Consider the following 17,024-nt stretch of genomic DNA (forward strand, 5'->3'; position numbering starts at 1 on the left):
AAAGCCAATGATAACGATGGGAACTGTAAGACAAATCCAGGGATACCACCAACAAGTGAAACCGAACCCCTCGTTCACTGTGTTCACTGTCCTGTTTAAGGTTCAGGGCACCTGCCACTGGCTGAGCGTAAGATCACAGAAACCAGGCTGATGCATTACTGGTGTGACAGCATCGCATGGCTGTGGCGTAACATGCGTATGACATGTGGCGTAACATGCGCATGACATGTGGAGTAACATGCGTATGACATGTGGAGTAACATGTCACAATACAGACGAATGATTCTTTCAGGACATAAAAAACACTTAAATACATCCTCCCATATAAAACAATGCACAATTAAACCACCTTATTTATTTGAACAGATAACACCCCTTTTTCTAAGGTTGCCCTCACAACTCACTAATTATTTAATTCTAAAACTATTTATATTGACTAAACCAATTTATACCTCAGAAATAACAGCAGATCATTCAGGAACTCAACCCTGCAAACTGGGATCAACAGATTTTTCCTTTAACTGGTACTCCAGCTACTGGCCAATGACTGGAACCAGAATTTATAGGAGAGTCTGGACTATGGCTGACATAACTAACCCAGTAAACTAATAGCCTGCATCTGGACATTCGCACTGTCAGGCCTGCATACCATGGTGTCAGATTTGTGTGACTCACCGTGTCAGGAAGTCGTACCTGTGATTGGAGGGTTACAGGCTCAAGCTGCAGTCGCCAGAGTGATGTCACCATCGGGCCCCTAAGCAGGGCCCCGAACCCCCAGCTGCTCCAGCCTTAATCGGACCCTGTTTTCCCAGGTATGTGTCGCTTTAGATAAAAGCTTCTGCTAAGTAAGGAACATACTAATTTAACTAACAGAACAATGAATGATTGTGGTTCTGCAAATAAAAATGTTGTTTACTTAAAGCCACTGTGATTCCTTCCATATATCATATGAAGTTACTGACATTTTAAAAATGAGCGTGGAGGATTTGAGGCCTACAGTAAAGCCCTTTTAGGCCATAAATAAACACAGCAGGACCTTCCTTGTGCTTTTGGATGTTATGTATAATTATCATGGCTACTCTGTGGGGAAACGTTTGGAAGAGGAGTGAGAAAATGGTGCAGAACATGGGCACTGACGCAGATGTTGGGGCGCGAGTCCGTGCAGAGCAGGAAGACACGATCGCCCCCATTTTCTTTGCCCAGGTATTTGCTACTTTTGGATTCACAGGCTTAGAAAATGGGGACCAGCAAGACCCTGAGTGCCCTAAAGATCGCAGCTAAACACACGACCGAGTTACTTACTGAAGTGCACTGCGAGCGTGTAATTATGTGCAAAGCACTGAGCTAGGAGGAAAGGGCCAGCTTTTCTATTGTTTGGTTGTTGGATCATTGCCCAGATGCAAAATGCAGGGTGGCTTGTCTCTGCAAGAAGATGTTAGAAACAGCCCCCACCCACGCCATAGCCCCCCCCGCGTGAGACACACATGCATGCAACTGCAGGTATTTCAATATTTGCTCTTTTCTTCATCCAACGCCTGCACTTAATTGCTTAACTCACGTCATCACTTTGATATACTCAACCTTTTCTCAGATAGAATATATTTTTAAACTGCAGCTGAAGTGTAGCTGTAACACCTCCAGTTTCCAGCAGGGGGCTGTATTTCAGTGCTTCAACAGCCTCAAGCTAAACGGCCCTGGGCTTCAGCCTTAATGAAATTCTGCAAGCAAGTTTCGGTATAGAGATTTTGCCAGACAATAGTGATAAAAATGCCAGATGGCGCAACACATATTTAAATTGTAAGCATGACATAAACCTTGCAATAAATGTGGAAAAATCCTGAAAAAAATAACATATTTCATTCATGTCAGGTTGCTAAAAAGTGCAGCTGTGTAATTGGTTGGCATTCTGCGGTAAGAGTACCGTTTGATGTGGTATATATAGCACAACAATCTGCTAATAAGCGTTTGCCAAACATGAATCTGTTCTTTCACAGTTTATTATTAACATACTTTGAAAATATTACAGCGCCAATTGGACAAAGCGGAAAATGTCGGCGGAGACACACGCTGCGGTCACATTCTTTGCTCTTTATTTGGAACTTGGCCTCACAGTCTTAGTAAAGGCAAAGCATCTGGCAAAGACCGTCGCTGAGCTCACTGCAGTGCACGCTGCCTTTGCCCCACTCTCGCCGAACTAAACATCTCCGTGGCAATTTACATTGAACACATGGGGGCACCATTCCGACTGCCGGGAAGGTGATGACGTCACCGCAGTTCGGCGTTAGTGGCTAGATCCTCCAGGAGTTCCCGCCACGAACTGTACATTCAGGTTAACTGGCTCTTCTAAATTCTGTGTGTGTGTGTGTGTGTGTGTGTGTGTGTGTGTGTGTGTGTGTGTGCGTGTGTGCGTGTATTATGTTTATATTACTTTGTGTGGACCAAATGTCCCCCACAATGTCAGAGAAACCTGTTATTTTAACATTGTGGGGACAATTTTTCAAGTCCGGACAAAGATCTGTGAATGCAAGGTTAGGGCTGGGTATGGGTTAGGGTTGGGATTAGAGTTTTCCCCATAGAAATGAATGGAGAGTCCCCACAAAGATATAATTACACGCCTGTGTGTGTGTGTGTGTGTGTGTGTGTGTGTGGCCTTTGTTGGGTTGGCCCCCCACCCTAGGTTGCTCCCTGCCTTCTTAGCTCCAGACCCCCGCAACCCTGTATAGGACATTTGGGCATCGATACATTTATGTTAAATATTGCTTCCTCATTCGCACTAGACTTTGGAATTCAATATAAAAACATTTCCTTTCATTCGGATTGGATCGTTTTTCTGTGTCCCTCATCACACTGACCTTTTTGACCTATAAAACTAATGCGCTGCTACTTTAAGTTACACACGAAAGAGGAAGTGATGTCATTTAAGCTTCTGAGGGGGCGTGTTCAAAATCAGGGAAGTTGTGTTCAATATTGAATTTTTGAATTTGTTGTCATGTAGACGGAGTTCCAAGCAGGCATGGTGCACGTCATGAGACTAACCTACAGGAGATGCAGAGAGGAAATTACCTGAGCAAGTGGGGGGCCACCTGTGAAGATGTTTTTTATGTGTGAAATCAAGCTGCGGAAAGTGAAATAAAAAGAATATTCGGTGATATTTCGTTTCACGTGTTTTTTTCAAGCATCTTTGTCGTATGTTGACAGCAGTTGTACTGACAACGTAAAACACCACATGCTAAAATAATCTATTTAGAAATTTTAATTGTTTGATCAATTTTGAAAATTTTTATTTTTAAAGTAAAAAGTGAAACTCCTTTAGTTCCTATTTGCAATTTATATTTTTGAAGAAAAGGACATTGTACCTACACAGATGCATTATATGGACTGATCATTATTAAATCCGTTTATGTACAGCCTGTCAGGGCTTGGAAGTAGAATGAGGGTCATGTCTGTAAATAATGGGAAATATAATTGACCTTTAATGTCAGATTTGGTCAAATGTATTTTTGATTTAAAAAAAAAAAAATCAAAATAGCAAAGGTTTATAGCACCCATTACATTGAATGAATGTAACACTAATTAGTTTTACATATTTCAAAATGGTTTCTAAAACACATAAAACGGTTTTGCTGATTACACGTATTTAATGGTTGATTTTGTCCTTAAGGTTTATGGCTCTTGTTCCAGGGCTCGATGGTGACCTAGCACTTACACGATTAATGTAAAGTAGGCTTCTAAGTAGTTTTCTGATCTGAAAATTCCATTTGGCCCCGTCTGGATACTATATAGTATGGTCTTTATGATAAAATGTGTAATGAATTTTTTAAATAAAACTGCACTGGAATTTGTGATTCATGTCTGTTTTCCATGATTTTCAGCGTTGCCTGTGTAACGGTAGTTGCACTATTACTGTACGTCAGCAGATGGTAGCATTATCAAGCAAAACGATATGAAAATAACACTCCGACAAGGGGTAAAATCAGGAGATTTGAGATTTAATTTTTGTTTTGTCCCCGATTCACATGGAACAGCATCAAATTAGTCGTGGAAGAAAACTATGAGCTTTATGAAGTTAGGAGCAGCTGGAAATTTCTGTGGTAGGAAAATTATAAATCAACCTCTCTGATAACACTGATAACTTTCTGATTAATCTATAAAATAGCGATTTACTGTATATGCTACATTTTACATATAGGTCTATGTGCGCGATATTTATACGTTTTTGTATTCAAAATGTTTGTTTGCTTATAAAAACACAAGAACGGCCCATAAACCCGAGTCGATGTGCACGTCTGCCTGGTTTCGGTCGTAAGGCTGACCCCGCAAATCTCGTCTCTCTTCGGGACTAATTGGGAGCAGAGTTTGCTGACCACGGCAGGTCTGGCCGAACCTGCTCCATTCGCTAAAGTAAAACTGGAGAAGCTTTGTCCTTTTGACTTTGACTGCAGAACATCGTACAAAAAATAGCCGCAGCCGAGATACCGAGCTTTCAAAGCGGCCTTGCGTGGCTATGAACACCCAGCTGTGGAATTGGGAAATTCAGGTCAGCGCCACGGCAGCCGGTCAGCGGTTTCTGTTTGCAGGGAGTCTCATCCGAGTCGCTGTACAAATGAGTCAAGTTTACATTGTGCTTATATCAGCTTTGTAATGGTGACAAGCGAGACGCAGGAACCCAGGTGTCCCCAAAAACATTAAACCACAGAAAGCGCAAAATAAGCCCCGATTTGATCCGTCATCTTATACATTTATATCTGCTTAGGAGACACTTTTGTCCAAAGCGATGTACAACTGAGGACAGTGTTCCTGAAGACACTGGGGGTTAAGGGCCTCGTTCCGAAAGGGGCCATGGAAAAGGTCACGGAAATATTTAAATCCCTTTATAAGGAAACTATTAATATTTTCCGTTTTATCAGAAAGACATATAATTACATATAGGCCTATGATACAATAGGGGTGCAACGCAGAAGGCATGAACATGCACGAATAAAGACCACAATTACTGCACGATTTAAGAAATCGTGTTTTGTGCACTTATTAGACAGAAATCGGTTCCATCCTTTATTTGAACTCTTCAGATGCCTCTATGCTCAAAATATTCCGGTGCTGCCGCGACTAATGGGCTAAATCTGAAGTTCTGGTCGTCACTCTTTCACAGGTGCAGAGTGCGTTTCTGAGCGAAAACGTTAGTATCCTTAGAATTAAACAGCATATATGCGCCGTTAAAACAGGATCCACAAACATGTATTACTTGGGCATAGGTGTACACAGCATAAGAGTGGCTCGACTTCATTGTCCTGGGAATGTTTTCATCATTATAACACAAAGTCCTTCTCTTTTAATTTTACCTTTTGTGTTCTTAAACAAAAAGTCAGCACTTCCCCGTTGTAGTGAGGCATCCACCATACTCAGCTGCTTGGTTGAAGCAAAATCTTGGACTGGATTTTTACTTTCTGGGCCTGAAACGTACCTCTGGCTAAAATTAATTCCATCCAGTTTCGAAATGTAGACGTACACGATTTCCTGTGTTTCACTAAATCGCACCGTGGGAAAATAAGCCTTAATTTCGACGAAAAGTGTTCGGGAAAAAAGCTTTATTGGTATATTGGTTTTAGTTTAATTTGCATAGATGTTCGTACTGCTCAATAAAATGAGACAGACATGCATAAAATGAGCAGCAGGAATTCTAGGAGGACAAATTTTGTTTGACTACAATGCACCTAAAGCATGTGGATTTTGTAGGCGTATGCCTGTGTGCCGAAATAATGCTTTAATTATACAAATTATATTCCAAGGTCTGCAGAGATCGTACTGTTTCGGGATTAGTAAAGATATATATATTTTTTCTTTAAAACCACGTACGTTTTATACGCATGTCACTGTATCGCTGCCTGGGTGTGTGCTGCTGGCACTGCACTGTAGCCGAGGGGACGGCCTTAAGTTTTCGCCGCACGGACACCGGCAGATTCTTCCACATCGATCGGGATGGAGCCGAAGCGGACGCCTACGGCGGATCGCGTCGGCTTAAACAAAAATGGTAAATGACGGCGCCTATTTGCCGGGAGCGCAGGAGCTCCTCCTCCCACGTCCCCCATCGATCCCGTCCCTTCCCTACTTAGGGACGTTTCGCAAGGCGTGCGATCTGAGAGGTGTGTAAGTGACGGCCGGAGTTGAGGGAACAGCAGCGAGGCGCCAGCAGACTCGCTTTCATAGATATTTTACTAGAGGGTTTGGATTTTCCTGTCTCGGATGCTGTGATCTGCTCATCATTGTTTTAACCCCGACCGTGGACATTGCAGGGAGGAGATCACGGGAGAGTACCGAGACCGACTGCCAAAATGAACGAGACCGAGCAGCAGCTGCCCCTTACGGAGTACGATTTCGAGCGACACTTTGACGAGAGAGTCGCTATCCAGTGGATGCAGCAAAACTGGTGAGTGCGGCGGACGCACGGGCACCGGCGGGGCGGTCTGCACGCCGGACGGTCTGCACTACGGTCACCTGCAATGTCATGGTCACCCGCGACCCAGCCGCTCCACCGAGACCTTTCCGTGGGCTGATTTTTCCGTTTGAAATGTTTCATGTGATTTTTTTCCCAGTGTGTCTCATTGATTTCCCTGGATTATCGGGGGATGTCCTTGAGAATCGAGCAGCAGCGTTAACTTAGTGCTTGGAACGGGGATGAAGGAAAGCGACGCTTATCATCCACATGAAAACATCTTTATAATAAATATATGCCCTTCAGTTAAAGCGTTTTTTTAATTAAATATTTACACTTGATTCAGCACTGGCATTCAACCATTGTGCAACACAACTCCTTCATTTTAAATGTCAGTATGAACCAGCCTAAATTGTAAAGTATTTCCTAATGTCATTGTATTTTATTGTCCTTGCGAAATTTCATATAGCAGCTTGTGAAACTGAGCCGGAAAGTTCACCAAAGTGGTGAAGATGTCATTCTAGACAGTGCAAAACCATTAGGCGGGTTAAATGGCACAGGGAATTGGTTTAATATAATCCGAAACAAATCAATGCAGCGTAACTAAACGTGCGTAACTCGCAGGGAAGCCCGCTTCTGTAATGTTTATGCAGGGTCATCCTGGGTGTGCTTTTCCTATAACTGACTGCCTTTGTGAAGTATCTGCTCGCCGAACTTATCTTCAGCATCTTGAAATAGCGGGTGGAGCGCTGGCTTGTTTTACAGCCACGTTGTTTCCGGGTTACACAAGGTTTTTAATTAAAAAAAAAAAAAAAAAAAGTTCAGGTCATGTTCCGTAAAATGTTTAACAACGAGTTGAACAACCGTCTCTTTTTTCGGAACTTATCAACTGCCGCTTCCTACGCTGAAGTCAATAGATAATGACACTTTCGGACACCTGTCCATGTGGATGCTTGTATTGGATTCGAACCCACCACCGTTGGCATGGCAGTAATTACACGTAATATCGGCGGCGTACGTGTATGCATGTCTACTCACTTGAGGTCTTTCTCTACTGCTTCCAGTGACCCACATAGTTCGGAATAAACAGTAATGTGTTAAAAAGTGTGTTTGTGTGTGTGGTGGTGGGGGGGGGGGGTACTTTGAGGAACAGGGTGGGGCATGACAGACAGGATCTGATACCGGGAAGAGCAGCACTTTGTTGGGTGACATGAAGGGGGCTGGACTGGGAACCGGCCAAATGAACAGTTTATCAGTCTTGACAAACCGGGTGTGTGTCTGGGGGGGGGACTCCTCGTGGTGACTGTTCAGCCAGTTCAGCTACGCAGGTTAATGGCCCGAAGCTGTTCTGTCATCGCTTTTGCTGATTAGCACGGGTCGCTAGCTAAAACAGCCCACTTTCACTCTCCTTGCCTTCCCCTTTAGTCTTCCTGCCAGCAGCCAGTCTCCCTCTGTCACATGGGTTGCGGCTCGATGTTCCCCAGTTTCATGAACCCAGCCCACATCAGATTCACCTCCCTGATTCTCCTCACAAAAAGCACCCCCCCCTCCCCTCCACTTTAGTAGCTTTGCAGGACCCAAGATCTGAGTCATGTCATAAACATTAAGGGTAAAAAACACACAAAGACCAGAGAGCTTCAATCTGTACTGTCCGTTTCCTCCCTCCGCTGAGGCTGGCCAGTCCCAAAAGCATCATAAAGTGCCATCCCATAATATGTAGCATAGCAGTATCTTTAATTTAAAATTAGTTACGGGACATTTGGTCGTGAATGCACATCTACAAAAGCCGACTTCCAGGAGAACGTTGATACCGCCTCCCTGTACTGATGCACTTGTGTTTATGTGTGTTTGTGGCCCCTGCAGGAGGAAATCCTTCGTGTTCTGCGGCCTCTACGCGGCTCTCGTCTTTGGGGGCCAGTACTTTATGAGGCAGAGACCCAAGTTGGACCTACGGAAGCCCTTGGTGTTGTGGTCGCTCAGCCTTGCCATCTTTAGGTAAGTGTGAACACCAGGGATGCACTGCAGGTCCTGTGGTCACTCAGGTGCCAGATTAGACTGTAAAAATGTTTCAGGACGGGCGTTTCGCAAACATTGATCTCAGAAATCGCATCCCTTTTGAACTTATTATTTCTGGAAGATTTGTGCTTTTTTTAAGAATGTTTTTTGAGAATTATTCGCCCCATCCAAACCTTGCCTGTCAATTAAGCAACGATAAGGTGAAGCTGAGCCCTGAGTATTCACTCCTCAATGACATTTCCATCGCTAAGAGGTCAGCGTGATCTGCGGTTACGTTACCTGGAGGTTTCCATAGGTAACCTTGGAAACAGAAGCCTGAATTCCCGTCCAACTCGTTTTCCCTAACGGCAGTTGACATCAACACAGCGGGGGGACTGGCTGAGAGTTTGTTATGAAACATGCGCATTTGCTGCATAAAACTGCACTAAAAACATGTATTTAAAAATGAAGTTTGATTATAAAGACCAGGAGAGACAAACCCTGGGCAAATCAGCGGAGCATGATGACCGTTACAGCAATGAGTCTTATTCTGTTAGCGGCTGACATCCTCAGCGGAACCTTCCGGCTCTTGCTGATTGGACTGTAAGTCTTGCCCGTGTCAGAACACATCTGGCTGTGTGAGCAAGACCCAAATGTGGGTGTGACATCAGCAGCACGGCATGGCTCCAGCGCAGACCATGTCGAAGCAAAGAGGTGTGCTCAGCGTTCAGAGAGGGGAACGTGGCATCGGCAGGGGCCGAAGCGCGGCCTGGTGGCTGGATCCATGAATCGGCTGCTTCTCTCCAGGCTGGAGGGATTTCGAGTGTCTGGAACATTCCGGCTCAGCTGCCAGGGCAACCCAGAGACTTCATTCGCTTATCAACACTCTCGACGCGGATGCCTAAGTAATGTATATAAATGTGACTTTACCAGTTAGGCAGTTGCCAAGCAACATTGTTAAGGTGTTAGTATGTTGCCGTAGCGGCAGAGGCCCACGTGCCGTTCACACTGTTGAGATCCCAGTTGTGTCAGGGGCTCACTGCCTTCTTGCATACAGGTTCTGGCTATATTGCACGCAGCCCGATCCACTGAGGGCTGCAGATGTACAACATAAAGACAGTGGTGATATGTCCAGTTTGGGCACTGCTATTGCCAGTGAGGTCAGCACTGCATTCTGACAGATGGGCATGACAGTGCCTCTGCTGATGTAGCGAAACCCCCACATACACCCTGGGCCTGATGAGATGGTCACTGACCCTGGATCAGCATTAGTCAGGTCAGTTGGTCCAGGATCAGCCTCATGGGTAGAGTTCAGCTGGGATCCAGGTGCAGAACGACCTGCAGCACTGCGCAGCTGTCAGGCCTGCGAAATGGCAGCGGCAGCAGAGCAAAGTTACGCTGCAGCTCTGGGGTGACGCCCGCATCATGACAGAGCGTGAGCACTCTCTGTTCATTTAGGAATTTCCCTAATCAGCACATACATTTCCTGGCTCCTTTAGCACTGGAGGACAGCCTCCCGTGTTCGGAATAACTCGTCTTCTCACGCGGAATGCTTCAGATTTTTTCTTCAAATATGCAGTGGGCTGCAGTGTACACCCCCGGCTGCCAATTGTTAGGGGTGTCGACCGGCTGCCAACAAGTTGTTAAGCAAACCCCACGACAAGCGTACTGGGCCGAGGTGGGGGGGAGGGGGACAGGCATTCTCCAGTGTCAGAGACAAAGGGTGGTATTTATTCAGCAGGTGTAGAATGAAGCCCTGGTATAAACTCTCTGTCAGACCACTTTTTACCTGCAGAGGTATGTAAACACTGCCACCTTTAAATCAAAGTGAAAGTAGGAGGGGCTGCATTTCAGGGTTCTGTTTGTCGACACTTATATCTGCGTGTTAGATCCAGGATCTATGTAGCTGAAAGGGACCCTCCCAGGACTTGAACCCACAATGTCTGGGTTATGAAACCACGTTACGCTCCTTGCTGTTTCTAATGGATTGCGCCCATTCATACTTCTCTGCGAAGATGGCAGATCTTCCACCCGACAAGCTGAAAATGAATATGTGACTCTGTGCCAGTAACCTGTGAAACGCCTATTATTACAATGAGGTGCCATTAAGAAGGTGTTGACCCCCAGTATCCATGTAGATGCCGTTCTTCTGGAATGCTCCGTCCTCCTCAGGATTCCCAAAGGCATGTTAATTGCTTTCGACGGCTGAATCCACCCATGTTGTTGCAGCTCTTCCTCTTTTACCTTGAATGTCATCCATTATTATGGTCTGTTCTAAAGCATTGGATCTTCTGATCTGACCAAAGTAACACTCAGGCCTGTTATTCAGTCCGGAAATTCAGGCTTGGTTTGATGTAAAATCCGCTAGTTCGTTTGACGCGCAGTGCAACGTTCTCAAACGTCTTTGTCGGGGCCAAAGATCAAAGGCACTGACACTATTCCTGTCCTGCTTCTTCACCTTCCAGCTTTTACTTCCATAAAGAGCCCCGTAAAAATCCCACATTCTGAGCAGACGTGATGCTTGTTGTATTAAACGCATTAACACAGGAACTTCACCCAGTGTAAAAACACATCATGTTCATGTCCAGCCTCATTACAGCTGAAAATCCCTCAGAATTCTTCAGCCTTAATTTATTCAATGTGAAGTGTATGCAGGCGGTCACCTTACGCTCATGTAAATCCAGCCTTACACTATAAGGGTCTTTGAATGGTAAGGAGGAGATAATTCCTACTTATGTAAGGGTTTGTGGAACGGATTGTTTAAGCCAATCAAGAGCTGCCCGTTCTTAGGATTTCTTGACTAAATCTGGAGGGGGGGGTTGAGACAGGGTGTCAAACAGATTGCAGAAAAATCTGCAGAGCGTGTTGAGGTAGGATCCTATGGCGGGCACTGCAAACGCAGAGATGGCGTGTCTCACTCGGCACGCTGCCAGGTCGCCACGCAAAGGCTTGGAAACTAAACACCACGAGGGGTGCGGTCAGGAACACGTGTAGTAAACCGCGGGCCAGCAGCACACAGCGGCGGCCACACTGCCGCGTCTCGGATTTCATGGCTTCCCCGCCGCGGTGATAAGCCAGCCGGAACTCAGCCTCAATGAGCACATTTACACTCAGGCACTAAAGCGTTTGCGCAGAGCGTGTTGCGGTTTTTCCACATAGCTGGACGTGTTACAGGAGCGGAGTATGTTATGGGGAGGCCGTCGGGACAGCGATCATCATGCCCTTCCTGCCTGTGCACCTAGTGCTTCAGCTCCCGGGACTCTCCTCAGAGATGAGTAAACACACCTTCTGGAGCGCTTGGCTGTCAGACGGGCTCACTGGCATCCCGGGCTCCGTGTGCAGAGACAGGAGTGCCGTCTCCACCGTGGGATGGTGTGCGAGCTGGAAAACGCCGTGTGGTTCCATGCAATCCAACCCGCATGAGTTTATGCAAAAAGATCCCAGCTCACCGACGCAGTGCTGGTGACATGTCCTCTTTCCCTGCTTTTCTGTGCTTTTACTTTGAGTGACCAAATGTAACAAATTGCAAGAAGAAAAGGTGAAGAACTGTTTGTAAGCAACAAGTTGGTCCATCTGAACTGGGGTGCACTGGAGAAAAGAAGCAATGTTATATTATGTTGTTACGTAACGTTATGCTATGTTTCCTGGTCACATGTTACGTCACATCACACATCTTACATGTATTTAATGTGGTGGTTCTGGTACTTCAGAAAGAGACGAGCAGGTTTTTAGAATGGACCCCAATCTCGGGCGGCAGGTAATCAGCTGGCATTCCTTTGTAACCCTCCGATCTCTTTCCACAGCATCATCGGGGCTGTGCGGACCGGCTGGTACATGCTGTACATCCTGCACACCAGCGGCTTCAAGCAGTCCGTCTGCGACCAGGGCTTCTACAGTGCGCCGGTCAGCAAGTTCTGGGCCTACGCCTTTGTCGTGAGCAAGGCTCCTGAGCTAGGTAAGTCCTCAGAAGGATGGAGGGGGGGGGTGCATGGGACTGGCAAAGGACTGCGGAGGGACAAACTTAACCCCCATCTCTGCAAAGCAAATGTACCCGGTCAATGTGTCTCAAGATCAAAGCTGAATGACATTACGGTTTTATTAGCACAACTGCCAGATCTGCTACAATGCAGTGTCGTAATCAGTCAGTGCGCTCAGTAGTGTCCTTGCTGTGTGATGGTCCGGTCTGCAAAATAAGCGGGTGATAACCACTGACAATAAAGAGGCGCTGGGGACAGGAACGATGCTGAGCCAGCTAGAGTCACTCACAGAAGGATGGACGTCACTGTTAGAACAGCTCTCCTGCAGGAAAGAACAGGGAATCGGGCCAGCAGCCACGGGGCACACTGCAGCATGCACTGCGTACGTGAGTCCTCTGTGAGTGCATTGCTGAGCGGCACCCCACAGCCACGCTCTCTCTGCCCCCTGCAGGTGACACGGTGTTCATCGTCCTACGAAAGCAGCGCCTCATCTTCCTGCACTGGTACCACCACATCACCGTCCTGCTCTACTCCTGGTACTCCTACAAGGACCAGGTGGCAGGTGGGGGCTGGTTCATGACCATGAACTACCTGGTGCACGCCTTCATGTACAGTTACTACGCCGTGCGGGCGGCCGGCGTGCGTGTACCTCGCCCCCTCGCCATGGTCATCACCGCCATCCAGATCGCGCAGATGGTCATGGGGCTGGCCATTAGCGCCCTGGTCTACCGCTGGATGCAGGAAGACCAGTGCCCCTCCTACCTGGACAACATTGTGTGGGCCACCCTCATGTACCTCAGCTACTTACTTCTTTTCTCCTCCTTCTTTTACAAGTCCTACCTCAAGGGCAGGGGCAGTAAGGGGGGCAAAGAAGACTAAAGTCCGGTTGGGGGTGGGCGGGGGGGATATCAGGAGCTGGGGGTTTAGGGGTGAAGATTTAGGGCAGGGTTCCCCAGTTCCAGTCCCGGAGGGCCAATCTGCATCTACTTAACCTGGTAATTTGCTTAAGATGTGTCTGAGGAGGGAATCCTGCAAACTGTGATGCAGACCGGCCCTCCAGGACCGGGACTGGGGAATCCTGGTATAGGGTACCACGCGACCAACCTGCTGCGATGTGGGCTGCCCTCCACATTCGCTAACATTCTTGATTTTCCCCAGAGTTGCTTTCTTGGGGCAGAACACGTCTCTTTCCAAAACAACGAAAGGACAACAAACATGCATGTCAAACCCAGGAGAAGATGCGGACGGCCCAGGTCTCTTTGATTACTCATTCTGGTATTCCGCGGAAGGTGGATCATGTGTTTCACGGTGAATTCTGGGATTGCTTGTGGTTTGTAGCCACAGGATTAGGGAAGAATGCCGGATGTTAGCAGTCGGTCGTCGGACCAAGTTTCTTCTCGATTGGGTTTAGGGCTCCTTCTTGTTGTCCCTCTGAATTTGGCACGTGTCCACACCAAGTCTCGAGGCGTTGGTTCACCTCAGAAACACCTACAAGGGATTTCAGCTTTGCTGAAGCAGTAGACGTCTTTCCAAGTACCAAGCTGAGATCTTTCAGGCACAGGTAGGAGGAATACAGGTTCGTGACACAGAAATCGTAAGTGACACTGGTGTCACCGGTGATAGAACATCTTACCTCACAAGGAGCTTACTGGAACATCTGAGAGTCACTGAGGGACACCATTAGTTAGAGAGTGCAATCAGAACCATCCCTGAGCGTCAGTATGTAGTTGTCCGAAACTCTCAATTTAATGTCATGTTAGGAATCCAGTCGGGGTTTTTTTTTTGCCAATTCGCTCGAGGCAGGAAGCTGTAAAACTCAGTGCTGGGGGCAAAACTACAGGTATTAGCTGAGGGCCTGATCTCTGTTTCCATCAGCCTGGTGCGACACACAAAGTGCTTCATTAAAAGCATTCAAGAGACGTGAGACTGCGTGAGTGCTGTCAGCTGAGGCATCTGGCCAAACCGGCCCTGTGGAAGCCCAGCCTCTCAAGCCGTACCAGAGCGACGATAAGGACATCATGTCACTGAAACCGACTTCCTCGTTCTAGCTGTTTCTCGATCCTTAGTCACTCTCCTATTGCGAAACCCTCAGCCAACCAAGGGCTCCTGGAAAAGTCTTGATACCGCTGAGAGGGACCCATCTCTAATTACGCAAACCCAACGCGTAATTACCTTCCAGTTTGAAATGACACTTTTATATACCGCTAAACAGGCTGCGTTCTGAATCTGCGAACAGCTAGCTGGAGAGAAGCAGAAAGTTTTCACAATACGTGGAATGTGTGGTTTTACGGTTATCGTGTAAAATTGGATAATGAGAAGTTATTTATTTTCTTAACTGCATGGCAGCTGCAGAAATATTACAAGTAGCCCAAGACCTATCGATATTTACAAGCAGTATTGCAGAACATTTTGTCTTTTATACACCAGGTAATGCTCTATATTTATGTTAGACCAAAGCAAGGCTCTCAGGCAAGCTGATCTTATGGCACAAAAACATCCGGAAAATGGAGCTTTTAATAACGGTGGTGGTGATTTTCAACTCAATGTTTGTTCAAAATACATTTAAACAAAATGTGTATTATCATAAGGAACAAGAAATGAAAGATGTTATTTGAAAAACGGCGATGGACAAATCCGAGTTCCGTTGTGTGTCGTAGATCCATGGTGGATATGTCCGAGGGGACTAAAGCTGCTGTAACTTCATTTAAGCCTGATTCTGAGGTCATTGATTTTTGTTCTCAGACCACGCAGGCAATATTACTGGGAGCAGATAAACTCGCGCTCCAAATATGAATTCATTAATTTAAAAAAAAAAAAAACTCTTAATTACAGTGGTCAGTCTCTTATGAAAAACATAGACTCTGTGTAATACTCTGTATCCACTCTGCAGTTCATAGTGGAAACGGCAATATTTCCATTGTGTTTGTGTTACAACGTCACTATCGTTTTTTTATTGGTTTATCTATGTAACTATGTAACTAAGATTTATTTATCTTCTTAAAAGTTCTGTTGCTTTACTTCCTACACAGGACAGTGGGCGCAAGAACAGCAGACGTAGCGAGGCAGATATACTCATAGCGGTGGTAAGCTGCAGTTCATAAGCACACCTAAGTAACAGAGAGGTCTGGTGTGTAGTTCGTGCTCGCTAATGTCACTATCCCAGGGTTAGGACGATGACCGCAGAGCGCATCATCAGATACCCATCGGGATAAACTTTTCGAGTAAAACCGTAAAACAACATGGCAGGTCTCATGTTGATATGCGCATCATGTCGCTGTGTGATCTGAGTCCGTTACTTTGCGCCAGATCGTGTCTGCATAGCATAACCTACTTTTTAACATCAATCAGTCCATCCCAAACGCAAGGCGCGAATTTATATTAAACCACGAAGTGTTCTTCGTTTGTGCCGGAGTTGACAATGACGACCACGATGGCACGTGTGTGTGTGTGTGTGTGTGTGTGTGTGTGTGTGTTGTTCGGCCAAAAACCCGTCCTTAAATTAACACAGATCGTGTGTGATACAGCATCAGCCATATAGGAGAAGATGCAGCTTTAGCAGAGACGTTAATGGTGACGTGACTGATCCACCTCGTTCTCCGGGAGCGTCTCATTGTTCATCTGTAGCAACTGCAAAAACAAACAGTGTAGGGGTTTGTAGCATATTGCAGTCTTTAAAGAAAACAAACGTTTAAGGGCTTTGTGTTTAAATGTTTTAATAAAAGGACATCACTTGACTGAAAATGTGTTTTGTTTGCTATTTTTTAATTACCAAAAGTCAGTCGTAGCTGTACCATGAAGGTGAAGCAGATCTGGTACAGTTTTGGTCCTAAATGCAGCCCATACTTACCGTTTTAATGGGTAGGGATGCTGTAATAAAAAGTATTAAATCTGACTGCTAAACATTTTGTCCTTTTTTTCAGCATGCCTGTAATTGTCTAAAGGAGTTCAAGCTAAAACGTACAAGTAATAAAAATTATATATACATAGTCTTATATTTAAAACAATGAAATGCATACTGTAGTTTTTATTCATTCATTTATTTATTTATTTGGTTGCTGAGAAAGAAATAATTGCGCGTACAAGTTATCTACGGTTTTTTTGTTTCAGGGTTCATAGGTCGACATAAACATTCCGTGGAATGGGGTAAATCGTAGGCCGGCTTGCAGAGTAATCAATTACCTTTGCACCCTTAAGTAAAACCCTTAATATTCCATTCGCTCGTGGGGCAGCGTGACCCTGACCCTCTATTATACATTTCATTGTACAAAGATGTCTGCTAAATTGATGCAGTGAGTCATATGTATTTGTTACACTGACTTTGTTGCTGACTTGTTTTCTGACAACGGACACTCACTTGCACACAGCGGACAACGGGACCAAAACAAACAAATAACTAACAAATATATACCTTCGCGTCTATAGGAACCTTCTTCAACAGTACTCCAAATGATGAAGACATTATTAACTTGACGCGAGCAGGGGCGCAGATTTGGGTACGGACGGTAGGGAAATTGTGGCATAACCTTGTGTGATTAGGGGGGCGGGGTTGGGGCTGATTTGGTCCTTCCAAATCTTAAACCAAAGCGAAGCTCTTGCATGTGTGTGCCATGCGATGGACTGGC

The 17,024-nt window shown here is 45.8% G+C and overlaps 1 protein-coding gene across 2 annotated transcripts; it reads left to right on the forward strand.

Annotated features, from left to right (window-relative positions):
* Nucleotides 1-5,532: 5,532 nt before the first annotated feature.
* LOC125715910 (elongation of very long chain fatty acids protein 6-like) lies at nt 5,533-16,143 on the forward strand. 2 transcript variants are annotated; one of them, XM_048987967.1, is made up of 5 exons: nt 5,533-6,028; nt 6,291-6,424; nt 8,294-8,425; nt 12,229-12,380; nt 12,854-16,143. In XM_048987967.1, the coding sequence occupies exons 1-5, from the start codon at nt 6,026-6,028 to the stop codon at nt 13,279-13,281; spliced, it is 849 nt and encodes a 282-aa protein (XP_048843924.1). In that variant the 5' UTR covers nt 5,533-6,025; the 3' UTR covers nt 13,282-16,143. The 2 variants fall into 2 exon arrangements, with proteins under 2 accessions (XP_048843924.1, XP_048843925.1); XM_048987968.1 differs by having other exon boundaries at nt 6,024-6,140.
* Nucleotides 16,144-17,024: the final 881 nt, after the last annotated feature.

This window comes from Brienomyrus brachyistius, chromosome 20 (assembly GCF_023856365.1).
Source record: "Brienomyrus brachyistius isolate T26 chromosome 20, BBRACH_0.4, whole genome shotgun sequence".
NCBI lineage: Eukaryota > Metazoa > Chordata > Actinopteri > Osteoglossiformes > Mormyridae > Brienomyrus > Brienomyrus brachyistius.

What these genes read in the sequence shown, in the direction of transcription:
- LOC125715910 (XM_048987967.1), top strand. An exon ending in CTCAGCCTTGCCATCTTTAG is followed by an intron (nt 8,426 to 12,228) that starts GTAAGTGTGAAC and finishes CTCTTTCCACAG; the next exon opens with CATCATCGGGGCTGTGCGGA. An exon ending in GAGCAAGGCTCCTGAGCTAG is followed by an intron (nt 12,381 to 12,853) that starts GTAAGTCCTCAG and finishes TGCCCCCTGCAG; the next exon opens with GTGACACGGTGTTCATCGTC.